We start from the raw sequence: 17,335 nt of genomic DNA on the forward strand, positions 1-17,335 counted from the left end.
TGTTTTACAATACAATTTGGAAAGTTTTACCATATATTTGTTTTTGATATCTTCATGTAAATATTTTGTGTACCAATTTTAGCTGCAATTTTCATCTCCACTGTTTTATGCAAAATAGTTTGAGTTCAATCAGACTTTATGTTCAGCATCTGCCAATGCCAACTGGTTTTGACATAGATTCTTAGATGAATTTAAGTCTGGACTTTGATTTTGACCCACTCTGGGTGTTTTGTTTAGGCTTGATGTCTTGCAGGAAGGTGAACATCAAGTCTTCTGCAGCGTCTCTCAGGTTTCCTTCACATATTATCCTGTATTTAGCTCTTTCAGTCTCCCCACCACCTTTGACCAGCTTTCCTCACCCTGCTGAAGAAAAGAATCACCACCACAGCATGATGCAGCCACTACCATGTTACATTGTAGGAATGGTTTGCTCAGGCTGATGTGTAGTGTCGGTTTTCACCATAGGTAGCATTTGACATCCAGTCCAAAAAAGTTCATCCTTTCTACTCCTGAAGATAACTGAATGCACTTTATTCATGGCATCATAGCGTAAAGGGATATTTTCACTTCACACTTACGCACTTAAATTCCAACAAAGCACATTAAAATTTGTGGTAATGTGAAAAAGTGTGGAAAAAGTTCACAAAAAGTGTGGAAAAAGTTCAAACAATATAAGTATTTTGCCATGGGATTGTATTTGAGCAAAGTAAATTCACTCATGACTGAGCCGTGATACAAAAGTTCTCATTTATTGATTTATTTCACTGCATATCTGTTATTAAAACATCTGCAAAAAAAAAATAAAATAAAATAAAGTCAACCTTACCCTCTAGGTTCCTGTGTGGCACGGTTATTTCTTATCAAGATTGTTTTTAAAGCACAAAATCATCACACAGACCTTCTTTGCATAGACTGCACCACCGCTGCTTTCCATCAGACGCCTTAACAAGGCTGCACAGCACGAAAATGCTTTGACCCCTTTTAATTTGCTATCCTCCAGAGTTTCTCTTACCCAGGGGCCTCCTCCTCTGTAAATAGGAGGTAAGAGTGAGAATAATTACTTTAATTGACCTGAACTCTTTGTGATTATGATAGTTTAGCTGCCACTCTGCAGCATTTACAAACAGTTTGAAACAGAGACAGGTTAAAGGGAGTAACTGGAAGCATTTTAAGCTAGGATATTGGATATTTCTGTTTTCCTCCTGACCATTTCTCATTAATGTAATATTTACAGGGTAATCTCAAGCAACGATAAAAAAATACACGATGGCTGATTTTATACTTGCAACTGGTTCAAAGAGTAAATGACAAAGAGAAGAGAGCATCAGTGTTTGAGCTTTTAACCTCTGGCACGCATCAAATATCGAATACTTTAATGCCAAGTAGTAGTGACAGTCCTTCAAGTTATGCTTTATGGTTATCTGAGTTTATTCAAATGTCAGTGTTTATTTACATAATTGTTTTGAGAAGAGATATTATAAACAAAAATTGATTTTTTTTCTTTTGTTTGTCCAATTGAGGCTGTTTAATGATGAACCTGATGTTCATAGTCATCTTCTTTATCCACCAACAAAATAAGCAGCAATAGACTTTCAGCCAACCTGTTCAGTGACCCAAAAACAGATGTAAATGGTAAAATGGTAAATGGACTAAACTTATACAGCGCTTTTCCAATCATTTTGACCACTCAAAGCGCTTTAAACTAGAGTCACATTCACCCACTTGCACTCACAAACGCTCACACGTTTATAGACCGATACGCAGATCGGTAGATGTGTTTGTACTTCACAATGCCGAGTGTCAGGCAAGGACAACACAAGAAACAACCTAAAACATACATTTCTCTCACCAGCAATGTTGCTTTTTAGTTATAGGTGGACTCTAATCTGAGGTAAATAAATCTGACTTTAAATGAGTCTTGAATTAAATTGTCCGTTTAAAAACACGAAAACACTTAAAATGAGTGTAAACTCTTCCTATAATCCAGTCGAGGCTATTTTATTTTTTTTTTTGTCTTTGAACAGGTTTACATGTTTTAGAAAAAAGTGCTTTTTCATATTTTTAACTCCAGAGGCTAGATGCATAAATCATGTGTACACACACGCATCCGTACGCACACGCATGCACACACACACACACACACACACTCACAAAAAAATCATACATATGCTTTCACCTACTTATGCTATGAGAATATTGAGCCGGATTATTCAGATCACTTATTTAGAGAGTGATTTCATTCCAGTAGGATAAAGCAAAAATGAAAAAAAATTGGAGATAATTTATCATGATTGTAAAAGGTTTTACTAGAACAGAAATGAGAACTAACTATCTGAATACTATACTATACTGAATATATATATCCCAAATAGAAGGCTTCCTATCAGGGTATATAATCATAGTACAAAAAAGGAGTTCTTGTACATACTTTCATAATTATTGAGATTTTTGCAATAAAGCAGAAACGTCCTGCTCAGAAAAGATCATCTAGTGATAATGTGTTGTTTGCCTCAATACTTGAAAATAAGACTTTTTATGTCATCATATGAATTTAACAGTGGTATTGTGTTCAATACATTTAGTTGTTTTGACATAAAACGATTTACTTTGTTGAGATAACTTTAAATAAGTTTGTAATCATGACACAAAAGCAAAGGAAGAACATAATGCGGACAGATTTCTAAATGTGAAAATGCCCCGTTAAGGAACATCTGACTACTGTGGTACCAAACTGAAGTGTCATGACAGTGACAGTGAACAATGAAACTAGGAGTATTAAAATAACCTTCTGCACCATAATCAATTAGTTAGTTAGCTAAAGATAAAAGAATATTCAGCCTGTAATCTGAAGAAAATCACATTTAAATTATTAATAAAAGCAAGTAAATCATACAAGAAAATGCATGTTGTTCTTGAGGGACAAAGAAATAAAAATGGCTTGGTTTTCTTAAGACAAACGAACTTGTGACCTTGGAGAAAAAATCACATCCAAATTAGCTTGCAAACTAAGATAAGGCTGTTATCCCAAGAGAAAATCCCACCTTATTATCCCCAGATGAAAAAAAAAAAGTCAGTTTGTGATATTAAGAAAATCCCATGCTAATTAATAATCTTTAGTAAATTCGTACTTAGTTTCCATTAAAATGAAGGATTTGGCAGTCTAGAGAAAGTAACTCATATGCTTTTATGAGTACAAACCCACACAGCCATAAGTGTGCGCATCTTTATGCATCTAGCCCAAGATTCTCAGTGAAGTTTCACAGAAAAAAGACAAGCTACTGAGGGAAATTACCAGCAATTTCTGTTTGATGTGATAATCATGTGGTTGTCTGAGGCTTGAAAGAAAGACAAAAACCCATTTCATGTCCATCGAGTCGCTCTCAGAAGGTTTTCAAAGAAGAGGTTCAAAGTCAGGTCCAAAGTAATTCCTGAAGTCTTCAGAGATATCAAGTGTAATACTCACAAGGAGGTCTTTTATTCTACTAAAGCATCCAGCTACCCGCAACACACTTATAGCCTTGATCCACGTTCAGCTGTCCGTCATCTGAGGCGATTCTGGTCTTTTAAAAGAGGTCCGGAGACAGCAGCACCTGTCAAGTGGTGTATTTCAGTTTTGGAGTCTGTGAGTTGCAAGAGAGGCTGGACAGAGAAGGAATCCCAGCAGTCGTAGCGCTGCCCTGGCTCTCCACAAACACTGGGTCCAGACAAGCAACTTTGGCAGCAAAAAAAGCGTGAATACAGTGAAGAACAGCAAAGAGGTTTGAGAACTCCAGCTCCTAAACAAAAGCACAAGATCAAGCATTTACAGTTAAAACCAGATATTTACACACATACACTGTATAAAAGACACCAAATACTTTTTTTTTGCCTCAGTGTAATGAAATTAAATCACTTTTATTTATTTATTTTTTTACTTTTAGGTCATTTAGGAACATTAAAATCATTTTCCAAGAGCTCAATGTCAGAATAATAAGGACTTGACAAAGACATCCATAATTTTCTCACAATAGTTTGGTGGAGATTTGAACCATTCATGCTGACAAAACTGGAGCGACTAAGTGAAGTTCGTAGGCCGCCTCACTCACAAGCACCTTTTCCGCCTACACACTTTTAATGGGACTGAGCAGGGTCCCATTTAGGGTTTTGTGATGACCACTCTACAAAACACTATGTTCAATCATCTGATTAATCTGTCAGTAATTTTAATGTATGTAAATGCCACATTAAAAAAAAAAAGTCATTAATTAATTATCTGAAAAATTTCTATTATATTATTGTATATTTAGGAATAAAATGAATCATTTTGGTAATCTTAAAAAAATCTAAAATGGGCAAAACATTTTCTCTGATTTAGTGGCAACAAGGGGAAAAACAGTATATATATATATATCATTAGTATCATGGTTCAATTTGTATAATCTCGTAAAACCAGACTCACCTTTGCTTCAATAGACTTGGATTCTGCATTTTGGAATAAAAATTTGATCTTGCTCTTTCCGTCGTCAGATGATCCTTTTAGCTGGGAGAACTTGTATCTCCACAGTACTGCCTGAAATGACAAGAAAAAGAAAACTAAATCTCCATATTCGCTGCAATTCAACTACAGTATTTCTTCTCTAGTCACTTTTTTCATAAATTATAAATGATAAAATCCTCAAGGAGCTGATTGGAAATGAGGCACATCAGCAGATTAGTCAAGTACAATCCATTGTGAGAGATGACTGTGCCGTTGCTGCCGGTAGAAAAAAAAAAGTGAGAAGTCGCAGCACAATTTAATATGAAGTAGCGCTTCGGTGACTCAATTAGTGCTAAAATCAGTAAACAAAAGCTTCCCAGTGAGTCAGTTTTCAGACTCCTCAGGTGGACAGTGAGCTGTGCTTTCCACTTGACTATGTCACAGTGTGCGCACGCTGTTGGACAGTGAAAACTGCTCCTGGGACTGTAGGAACAACTGTAACAGTTTGGTTAAATGTGGTATGAGAAATGATGCTATAACGCGACATGTGCATTAGATGTTTTTTTTAAAACAGTCTTTCTTGTAAAAATCTACAGCGGGTAACAACCAAGCATAATCAGAGTGCAGCAGAAGTGTCACCTCATCTATTTTGCCTTTGAAATTCATTCATGCTAATCTTGTCAGAGGTAATGATAGAGCATTATCTTGTCCTCAATGCCAATCACAGCAACTTTATCAGGAAGATTTAGAAGGTGACGTTCTAAAAGCCCAGACATCTGCAGCGCTCAACTTATTGCAGCAGTGGAAGTATAACTTTTCATTATCTTTATTTTATGCTACAGACAATTTTTTTTTTTTTAAAGTCTATTAGCTGCTATTTTTTCATGCATGTAAGAGGAACCTTGAATGCAAGTTCAACATGTTTTCACAGGATTCTTTTTAATATTCTTGCTTATATGTACAGTTCTTCAATCATGTAATGACACGCGTGCTTCAGCTAGGATATTGCATGGCAACAAACCATCTTTTAATTAACCTGGCACATCAGTAGCGTTACCATAATCTTTCTTGCAAACAAGGAAGGGACCACAAGAGAGAGCTGGATATGCTGTTCTTCTGAATTTACATTATGTGCTGAAACACAAGTGGGTTGTCCTTTTTTAAAAAAAAAAATAAAAAAGCTTGTCATCATTTGTGAACATATGTTGTGATACAGTAGCTGACAGTTAAAATGCCTGAATCCAAACCTTGATTAATTGGCAAAGTAGGTGTGTATTTATAATGACTGATACAAGTATATACAAGCATTTATATTTTTGATTCATTTTTGGTTTCCATGTTATGTTATCAGAAATTAGTATTTTATTAGCATACATTGAAGTCACATGTATTTATTTAATTTTCTTTGGTTTTATGTGTGCATTAAGACGACATTGGTAAGTTTCTATGAAAAAGTGCCTCGATAAGAAAATACCTGGTTGTTGTATATGAAACCTGGCATGATTATGGGTTATTGATACTTGTTGATAACAAACTGGTTTTATCCTGACGATGGCTAGCAGTAATGAATCTAAGTCTTCATGAAACAAAAATAAATAGATAACATAGTGTATATATAGACAATAGATCATATTTTTACTTTCTGAAAACTTTATTAATTTTCCTGAAGATTCCTAGTTTAAAAATACCAGGATGAGAAAGGAAAATAATAAATTTCATCACCTGTAGCAGTCGCCCCAGTGCTATATTTATGTATCTGTCAATAATGGATTGCTTAGCAGGAAATTATCTTCAGTACAGCATCTCTTTTTAATAACAACAGTAGAGCACTCATATTATATTTAAATATTTTTTAAACTAGTTTTAGATCAAGTGAAGGAAGGGCAGACTTTCCCACACAGCACATTTCATTTTCAGGGAAATTTTAAATGCCAACTAAAAGCCACTTCCCCACTGTTTTTGATATTACCCTCTTCAAGACCCCTGTAGTGACACAGCTTTTCTCTATTAAAAAGACAAGTGGCACAATTTTTTTAAGGTTTCCAAAAGTGAGAAATTCATTCTAAAATAGAGCCCACTTTTTGCAAAGTCTTACTTGTGTGGCAGCAGAGATTTAAAGCTTCACCATGAAAACTACAATGTTTTTCTTTAGGTAGAAGCAGAAATCTATTTAATTCTCACAAATATCTGTACTGGTGATTTTAAAAACAACACTCAGGGTTTCGCTCTGGTGTTTGAAAAAAGTTTTAGTATAATGTTAACATCTGAAGTGGGAGGGAGGCAGGTATTGAGGCTGTACTGAGGACAATGTTAAACAGCACACTGTTTTTCATCCTTCAGTCATAGGCTTCACTTGAGCCACTGTAATACTGACTGCTACAGGAGATCCTTCCTACCCATAGCCACCAACATCTACAACTCTTTGAAGAAGATTGTGTAATATGAGTTATAACAACATTTCATTTTTGCTCTGCGATTAATAAAATATTTGCAATTGAAACTCATCTTCTGTGCACTTCTGGTAATCTTGCAAAAAGAAGAAATATATAAAACCAAAACCAAACAATTCAGTCAAAACAGACATTTGAGAATAATGAGCAGAATAACATATCAAAAAGTAAAGAGAGTCAAGGTTTTGAAAATCTAAATTTACAAATAATTAGAAAAAAAAAATCTACTAAATAAGTATCCTGTCTCAAAATTCATTATGGCAGCATATAGTAGAAGACCTTATGATAACCAGGATTAAAACAGTCATTCTGCACTTTTCATGGTTTATCTAATCACATCACTGACTCGTGGTTTAAACTTCTGTTGCTGAACGCGATGCATATTGAATGCATATAATGTAGAGTATTTCACCAGATACTACAACTACAAATAGATAGCCTTGTCACGGAGGAACAGAAAGTTATATTGTTTCTTTACTCAGGATTTAAACCTGCTCGCTTTTGATCTGAGACAAAAGAAAATGGACGTAATGTCACACGAGTTTAATTGAATGGACTTGACATTTCTCGCTGTCCTCTTGTTTGGTATAAAATTCTCCAGTTGGTCTGCAAATTTTAAGACACAATTTAAACAATGGTAAAATAATCTTTCATTGTTTTATTCGGTTTTACTGTGTCACAAAGCTTGGCATCAGAAGGCCCAAAAAGCATAAATCATATGAGATGATGCCTCAGAGACATGTTAAGTTTTAAATCAAAGCCATAAAATCGAATAATAATTAAGTAGATTACAAACACAGAATACTGAAGGAAAAAGACACAACTGCAATCTTCACCCCGCACTTTGATGTGCTTGGCTGATCACCGGCTTGGCAGGCTCTGCTTCCCCAGGGAAAAGAACACACATTTGATTGGCAGAAACAAATTCATTACTGCGTGAGATCACATTCACCTTAGAATCTATCTGTCTTTGCAGGCTCCAAGCTATTCATTTGAAGCCAACACAAAGACTAAGATCAGTCAGCATCCTATAGTAGCAGTTAGTTGCGAGCTGAATCAACAATGTTAGTTTGTATTTGCAGAGTGCAGGGTCCTCAAATTTAATTTATGTACTCTCAAGATCTGGAAAAACACAAGAAAAGAAGATAAACATCCATGAATGAGGAGAAGCAGGAACCCTGTGTGGTTATCCCCGACTCTCCTGGTCAGCTCAGGTTCTGCTATTAGTTTGACACACTTCTCGTTTTCCAAAAGGTGCAATAAATCAAGGGTATACCTTGGTTAAACATTTAACTAGGTGAAACCAGAAATTTACAAACAAAAATTGTCATGTTGGAAGTTAATTCAGAGTAAAAAATGATTTGTATTTGTTAAAATGACTGAAAAGATCTCAGAATTGTATTTATAAAAATCTTTAAAATTAGAATTTTACATACTGTCATTATCCTGGCTTGTTTGTGTGTTGTGCTTCCTGTTTAGGATCCTTCCTGTATTCCTACATCTTAAATCTTGCCATTTCAGTTTTCTCTATGTTCGTTCTTTTCTGGCTGTATTTTCATTTGTACATTTAGATTGAGGCTCCTTAAACAAGTGTTTCTTATTGTTAACTGTTTATGATAGTTTCAGAGGTTTTCCCCTAAAGTTTTATGGTCTCCCATTTCTCCTGCTCTTTTTATCTTCCTCCCTCAGCGTGCCAGCTTGCTTCCCAGCACAGCTGTTCTCAATCACCTCGTTCTCCTCTGCGTGCTTTCTCCCTCAGCTGTTCTCATTTCCATCTGATTAGGCTTTTAGGTTGCATTGTCATTTCTACCTTTGCCTCAGTAGCTCCCCATCCTCGTTGTTTTGCCGTTGCTTTCCATTGTTTGGGGTTGCTCATCTGTGGCATGTATCTGGTTCCCTGCAGACCCTCTCTGTAAGTGTTTTTGTTTTTTTAATTGGCATGCATATTGTGACTATGCCCATTTTTTGTCTGCAATTTTGTCCAGCCTCTACAACACCAAGCATACTACATTTCCTCAGCATTTTGTAGCATTGCCTTTAACCCATGACTTGGGTCAAATGTTTTGGATTTTTCTTCCACAAGCTTCTCACAACAGTGTGCTGGAGTTCTGGCTTGTTCCTCCAAACAGAACCAGCGGAACTGAATCAGCCTCTCTCATACTCATCTTTTCAGATCTGTCTACAAATTCTCAGCAGGACTAAAATTAGGGATTTGTGGTGGCCATGCCAAGACATTTTAAGCTACAGAGGACGGTGTGTGCCCCAGTGTTCTCTTGTGTCTAAAGAGTCTGCAGTGTCCAAATGGAAGATGAGAAGAAAACAAAATCGCAATCACAACAAATGCAATCTGTGATGCCTACCACTGGAAAAATTATATGTATCATAAAATTGTACCTGGATTTCATTTTATGTTTACTAATCACATGAGAATTGATGCTTGACAATGATACCAAAAGTAGCCATGTCAATATTAGAACAAAACCTTCCATTGGCAACATTGTATGCTACTTCAAAGTAGAAAAGTCGAGTCAGAAAAGATACTTAACAAGAAATTTACTATCCTGCTAATATTCTGGTTAGGGAACATTTTATTCTGATACTAATGTGGATGTATCTACTCCTAAGACAATGCACTACAATAAATTTTGAAGAGCTCCAGGATGTCTACAAGAGTACAACTAATTAGACGCAGTCTAAGGACCCCCCTAGGTCCCCATTACATTTACTATGGGTCTCACCAGAGGAAAGCAGAACCACAGAAGGGCCACCCTGAAGTCAAGGATCTACTGCTCTCATCTCACTGCCAGACACCCCCAGATTCCCCAGTCTGTCAAAATGGTTTAGGCAACCTGATGCTATATTGCACTATTTTAGCAGGGAGGTTATTACTTTCCATAGTAAGCACTGATTATTTTTATTTTTTTAAAGAGAAAAGCTGTCAAGGATTTGTTAAAGTAGCCTAACACTGATTGAATCATTTTTTTTATGTCAGTGTTCTCATGTTGAGCACCATGTAGATTTTAGCAATGCAGTTTTTTCATCTGTACAACATTTAAAATGTACTAAGAGGGAGATACAGTCATCATCTACCTTACTATTTACATCTTGCTATTACCAGATGGGAATCCTTTTGTCTTCAGAACTGCCTTAATTCTCAAGGGCATAGATTCAACAAGGTGTCTTATAACATTTCTGAGATTTTGCTCTGTGTTGACATGTTGGCATCATACAGATGCTATAGATTTACGACGCAAATCTCCTTTCCCACCACTCTCCAAAGGCGCCCTCCTGGGTTGAGATCTGGTTACCGTGAAGGCCATTGGAGTACATTACACTTACTGTCATGTTCAAGGATCTATATCTATAGGGAGTCCCTGACTCCTGTAAGCATGTTATCAGGAGCTAGATGTGAGTTTATTGAAGACCAACTCTGTGTTGGGTCAGGAATATATGGGAATAAATGATAAATCCATGTGTAATTGTGTCAGTGCGTTGTTTGAACAAAGTATTTCTTAGTCAACCAGTTAGAGCAGAATTTTGAAGTCTGCTGAAACTCCAGCTTGAGTAAAATAAATAAAAAAATAAATAAAATACTTATCTTGCCTAACTTTGCAGCAATAAAGAACTTTTTACTGACTTTGTATCCAACTGGAAGTCGGTATTGTCTGAATAATAATGCCACAGTTTAACACATAACTGCATTGTGCTGTTTGAGTTTACATATTTTATGTCCTAATATATGCAACACATTACGCAGTAGTAAGTACCATATTCATGCATTGATTCATCCGCCCACTCGCTGTGTGTTCCTCTTTGAAAGGTCAGAGATGAGCTTACTTGATTCTCATGTGTGTGAGCACAGAAGAGAACCGCAGCCATGAGAGGAAAAAGTCCAAACCAAAGCACTGGCAGAGAGATGGTGGTGGAGATTAACCATGAATATTTCATCCAGTGTTTTCTTTGCTTTGTATGTTGTCCATGTGGAAACGGTACTGCAGAGATGGAATAAGATCTGACTGTATTTTGAACCCGCAGATTACAGATCGGTTTGTCAAACGGTTACATTTTGGTTGGTTTCTGTCAGAAAGCAGCATGCTTGTCAAATTTGCCAAAAGCTGTTTTTAATTATGGAATAATCCCACTCACATTGTCTGCTACTGCAGTTTACATATGGATTGTGCTTGGTGAATTTCTCTCTATAAACAATACTCTGGCAACATTATTGTCATGCTTGGGGGACATTGTTGCCGCGTTCTGCTGGAATCGGGGCCAAAATCTTAGAGAACAATATGGCAGTGCTTGTGTCCCTCTCATCAACATAATGTGCACCAGTGGAGTAGTATGCGTGCCTGTGAGACTTGGGGAAAGGCCAAAATGAACTGTACGCTGCAGTAAGAGGTTTTAGCTGGGAGGGGTTCAGCCGTCAAAACAAATGAACTCACAACTCCTAAAATGCACAGTGAGCAGAATAAGTTAGCAGCAGCACAAAAAAAAGAAGTCAGCTGAGGCGTCATGATTTGTTCCATCCAACTGTATGCAACACGCGCTGAGGAGAGCGTTCCTCCATATTTAAATGGATAACAAAGGATTCCCCTGCCCTGGCAGCCCTGGCATAGAAGTTGGCCAACTGTATGACCGGATACTCACCGCTCAGAAGAGGAAAAATCTAAAAATTCAGCCCCCTTTTTTTTTTTTTTTTTTTACCGATCAGTGAACACCATCTACATAAGCACTACTGGGTCGTGTTGAAATTAACAATCACCAGTGTGGAACATTTTGCTGTGAAAAGACAACTAAGTTATTTTCAATATCTCAGAGGTTTCTGCTAAATTAGGAAATATTTGCTTTCTTTTGGAAAAGGTCCAATAGCTCTATATATAATACAGAGACTTGTTTGTATGTTATGCTCACCACATGCAAACCATGCCAATAATGCTTATTGTTAGGAGAAGATGTTAAGACAGTTTAGAATGTAAACTCTGACCATTTTGTCTTTGTCTAAAAAACTTTGTAAACTTCTGTTGAAATGCAGAGCTGTGTAACACTGACTGCTCCCCATGCATGACGTTTCCGCCGGTCCTAATTCATCACAATAGAATGCTTGAAGGTCATTAATAGATTATTATTATTTTTTTTAAAGATCTAAAACATAACAGCAAATCACAGCTTACTTGCATAAGACATGTTATTTTCTAGTCTTGTAGACAAAAATGTAAGTGCACACACCTTTTTCATTCTGAGGTGTGCACAAAAGAATTATATATGGTATAATCCGTCTTGTAAATTATATATACTTAAATACTTTTCACAGTGAAAGCTCTCTGTCATGCCCTCAATAAATTATTTTACTACAAACATTTTAATGTGAAGAATTTTCAGTTTGTGCAAAAACTAGACAGCAAAAGTTTGTAGAACTGCAATAAATAGCTAATATCGGCATCAGCAGGTCAGAACTTGACAAAACTATTGATATGAAAAATGTATAGATAAATCCAACTTTGCAAGGCTGAGAAATGAACTGATAAATGGAGACCCTGAAGAATTTAGAGAGGATTGTCATGAACTTGCCTTTGAAGCAGCATCGAAGCACACAAATCCCATGCTGAAGTCAACTGTAAGTCCCATGAGGTGGCTCTCCATTATGCAAGCATATGTTTTACACTGCAGAACAGCAAGAGACGATGTTACAACAGTTACAGATATCTCGAGAGTATTATCAGTTTTTTTTGTGCTAAAGCAACTGTGCTGAAACAGCCTGAGGCTGTTAAATAAAAAAAACAGACCTGTATCCGCTCCACCTCCAGAAACGTGGCCATCTGAAAAGCCTTTTCCCAGATCAGCAGTTCACACTCCAGCTCTACGCTGAAGAACATGTCCTCCCCACTCTCTGTCTGAACACTGAAGCAGTGTCTCCTTTTGTCCAAAAGGTCACTGTCCTAAGATAACACAGAGCACGCTGACAGATAAGGCAACAGCAGCACAGTTCCCTGACAGGCGTTACTAACTTTAATAATCATAATCTAATGTGTCGCCTCACAGCTTTCTATAAACTAAATTGCAATTTAAGGTCAGCCTACAGATAATTGCATTTGTGAATCTATATCTAGCTATTCAAAATCCGTTTCTAGATAATGAGTGGCAGATAAATTTTCACCATCAAATTCAAAGTGACCTGAAACCTGCATAGAATAATAACTACAAGCCTTGAGTCTGTCTGTGGAACAGCAAGAAGAATACATGCAAATGTACTGTATAAGTGAGTCATATGAGAGCATCCCTCAGATTCACTTCTGCTGCTTAATATTCTCCTGGTGTACCCTGTTTGAGATCTGCTGCTCTAAATGCTTGGGGAATTGAGTAAAAAGACAAAAAAAAAAAAAAAAAGGGACTGTGATACCTTTAAAATTTTGCACATTATTTCATACACGGTAAAGCTTTTCTCTGCTCTGGTCCAGTCCCACGTCGTCACCTGAAAACAGCACATGAATGTTGTGTTTGATTTAAGAAATGTCTCAATGGAGAGGAATAAAAAAATATCAGGAACTGTGCCTAAGAGGAAACATAGCATGTTTTTTTTTCTTTTCAACAGGGAATTCCTTGGAAATACTTTTTATATACAGAAAAAAAAATATTTAGAGAACAATGCACAGTGCTTTTGCTAGTAACATGTCAAATCCAAAGGACTGGAACATTACAGTATTTCCTTGCTGATTGATTGATGTACCCAGTAACTTGCAAATAGAATTTTTCCCATTTTCAATGTAGTTGATTGAGATTTTGTGATACAAGTAATGCATTTTTGTGAAGCAGAAGGAAAATTATACTAATCTTAAATCTAGTCATATTTCCACATGGAGAGCCTGTGAAGAGCAATTTTCAAGTCTTGCCACAGACTCTCAGTTGGATTCAGTTGGCTCCTGCTGTGTTGGATGGAAAACCTCTAACGTCTCAAACTTCTAAGAGGTTTACTTGCAGGGTTGCCCTGTATGTTGCTCCTTCCATCTTCCTATCAACTCTGATCAGCTTCCCTGTCTCGCTGAAGATAGCTCTCCAAAAGCACATTTCATTGTAGGTTCAGGATGATGTGGCATGTTGGTTATTCACCACATAGTATTTTGAATGTAGACCATATAGCACATGGTTCATTTATGATGATGTCTGACAAGAAACCTTGTTCTATGTCTCAGCTGAGTTCTCTACATGGGTTGGGGAACATTGTTAATGGGACATCGTAAGGCTTTCTTTCAATAATAGCTTACTTTTTTTTTTTTTTTCAAAAATAACTGCACTATTAATAGGAGTAATGGGTTTCTGTTGCTTCTTCAGAGTTACCAAGGCCTTTTTAACATGCATACAAGTAGAGTGTATATAAGACTTCTTGAAGCAGTTGGTTGAAGTGGATTTTATGGGATTTAAGGATGTCACTCTAAAGGGGGTCAGAATCGACTCTATGCTTTTCAGACTTGCATTTTCCATCCACTTCACCAGTATGTGCATCCCAATAAAATTCATGGTTGTAACGTGACAAAACTCGAAAACGTCAACGGGGTAAAAATGCTTTTCAAACCCACTGTAGCCTTTCGAATTCCAGTTACATCCTCCCACATGCAGGAAGCCATAAATCCCAGATAGCTAGTTTGGATTAATAACAAAACATGTCCTGACTTTTGAACATGCAGGCTCTCATGTTCCCTCATCCACTCACATTAGCATATTCCATTTATATCAGCACAATCACCATCAGCAGGCAATTTCAGTTATCTATCAATCTCTTGCCATCAACAGGCCCATTGACAGCTTATCCCACTCGTCATAATAACCCAAATAGCTGGCAGAATGTAAACACATTAAATGATCATCATCAATCAAGACAAAGATCAATGCACCACAAATGATTATAAGTGAGCTGCTTCCTGTTTCTTAAATAGGGAAGCATTTTTTCCCCCCTTTCCTCAACAGTAGATTAGCATTAAATGAAAATGAAATACCCCCCCCCCCTGGCTTCAGGAGCAGAAAGCATCAATCCAAAACAGGAGTTTGATCTGATGAAATAGAAATCAAACACAAGAGAATGCTTACGGGAGGAGCTGTGAACTTGAAGAGTGAGGAACCCCTCAGAGCGAGGAACTTTGGTGAGTACATCCTGTCCTGAACAGAGTCCTGCTCCTTCTCGTCGACCCAGCCCATGTAGATAATCTGTGCAATAAAGCAAACAGCATTGTGTACTTTACTTTAAGTAAAATAAAAATCAACTGGAATTAAAAATTAGCTCAAAGGTGTTAAAAATGTTTAGATTTTTAGCCATGAAATAAGAAATATGATGGTAACACTTTATTTGTAGGGGGTTGAATAAGACTGACATGACACTTTCATAAACATGACATAACACCTGTCATGAACATGAATAAGCCTTCATGAATATTTATGACTGTTGTCATAAAGCGTCATTCGGTAAATTATGACACTTTTAATACAAAGTTGACATTATCCAAAATGTCTTTGTTATGACAACTTGACATTAACCAAGAAATCATTACTGTTTAAACTTTACCTTTAATAACATAAAGTTACCTGATTTTTAAAGTGCAATCAGTAATACTTTTATAACAAATTTATACCAGTAATGATTTTTTTGGTGAACTATGTTCACCAAATAATCACAAGAACATTTCATCCGTGAATATTTTGGTACTAAATCCAGCTTTGCAAAGCTGTGAAGTAAAGTGCCTGGAAAATGAGGGATTTTGCAACTGTAGAGACTCTTTTTGTTCTTCCTTTGTCTTTATGAGCCTATAGAGAAGAGTTTTTGTGTAAAGATTCCAATTTTTACCTCGGAAAACAAAAATCTACCTATATTCTGGCAAGTGCAAATTTTGACACAATCTTCAAATCCCAAACTAACTCAGCAGTGACGGGTTAGTATCTGTACTTTTTCAGAAATTGCACAGAAGACGGACAACTAACTATTTAGTTTGTTTTGGTTTTAGAGAAGACTAAAAAGGGCCCCATTATTCTACACAAATCATGATGAGATTCGCTAAACATCTAAACTTTAAGTGAGAGAACTTAAGATTGGCTCTATAAAAATGTGGAGGACACAATGACACATTAATGACACAATGGAGAATGAATTTCAAAATTCAAGTCGTAAAATGACGAATATAAATGGAGGAAGAGACCTTTAACATTTTTTTTTACTAAACTGTAATAACAAAAATGCTATTGCTGCAGAGAAATAAATAAGGACACCTCAGCATGACTAGCACAGTCTACGCATTTTAAACATTTGCTTTGTTTAGACCCCGAACATTTCACCTGGTGTGCTCCTCACACCAAATGACAGATTGAACTTTATTATTCTAGATATTATGTTAGGTGATGGTCAATGTTTTAGGCTTCAGCACACATGATTTAAATTATTGGGAGATAAGGAGGCTTTTGCTGAACTGGAATTCTCTGAATCTGGTGTGTTAAAGCAGGGAAACGTCTAAAACATGCAGAATAGTCTTGAGGACCACAGTAATTTAGCACACTGGAAAAAGTCTAATAAAATACAACAACTTTGAGGCCCAACAGGAAGAAAAGTAATTTTAAATACAACCCTTCTGTGTTTTGAATTTGTTGCTACTTTGTACACAATTTATTTAAACACAGTTTTCTTCATATAAATATTTCCCTGACATCTTTACTTCATTAGTATTTACACACTTATTTTCCAGCTTTATTCCGACTGGCAGCATAAAGGTTTTATCACATGTTTTCACGCCTAATTTATGGAACGTTTTCTTCCAAAAATATGACAAGTTTTCATTTTTGGATACCCCTGACAGTATTTAATGATTCATGTTATGGTGAAAAGAGGCAAACCACTAATTATCAAACGATATCTCTAGTGTGTCAAAAATCATACATACTTAACAAGTCAGAGTTTGGCTTTATTTATTATTAACGTTTAACTCAGAAGTGCCAAATTTCATACATAGTTAAACAAGAATTTTAGATTCATGCTGAAAATACCAGAACAAATCTTTGTGTGTCAAATCGGGATAAGACAAAACATGTTCTTTTGCTGGTGAAGTTTTAACTTGACATCTTTCAGTTGGAGATCTTATCCTTTCATTTATGTAAAAGTGGGCAGAAAATTCTAAATCGGAGTGTTGCACAAAGAAGGATGAAGTTGTTTTAGGTGAAGTAAGGTGCATTTAAACTGCTTATTGGTCAGTCTCTGTTAACAGTGCTGTTGTCCCTATTATTTCAAATCAAAATATTGGATAGGGAAATAAGTCTGCATGGTGTACCACGTAACATCCATTTGTCTAAAGTCCGGTAATTGGTAAAAATGTGCTGCATCATCTTGATGGTCCAACTAGAAAGAAAATGCACCAAATCTCTAAGTAAAATTACAATTCTTTATAAGAATAATAAACTC

General features: G+C 36.3%; 1 protein-coding gene across 2 annotated transcripts in view; it reads right to left on the reverse strand.

Moving 5' to 3' along the window:
• Positions 1-1,348: 1,348 nt before the first annotated feature.
• The window catches only part of sntg1 (syntrophin, gamma 1), a 43,056-nt gene continuing 27,069 nt past the window's right edge, over positions 1,349-17,335 (reverse strand). For both annotated transcript variants that reach the window (XM_088014345.1, XM_088014344.1), the window contains exons 12-17: positions 14,986-15,102; positions 13,304-13,375; positions 12,690-12,842; positions 12,471-12,567; positions 4,439-4,545; positions 1,349-3,776 (exon numbers count right to left, since the gene is read on the reverse strand). In XM_088014345.1, coding sequence (XP_087870471.1) covers positions 3,594-3,776; positions 4,439-4,545; positions 12,471-12,567; positions 12,690-12,842; positions 13,304-13,375; positions 14,986-15,102 — 729 coding nt within the window. In that variant the 3' untranslated portion in view covers positions 1,349-3,593. The remainder of the gene's footprint in view (positions 3,777-4,438; positions 4,546-12,470; positions 12,568-12,689; positions 12,843-13,303; positions 13,376-14,985; positions 15,103-17,335) is intronic.

Source organism: Poecilia mexicana, unplaced genomic scaffold (assembly GCF_051168715.1).
Source record: "Poecilia mexicana isolate PSO_F unplaced genomic scaffold, ASM5116871v1 scaffold_17, whole genome shotgun sequence".
NCBI lineage: Eukaryota > Metazoa > Chordata > Actinopteri > Cyprinodontiformes > Poeciliidae > Poecilia > Poecilia mexicana.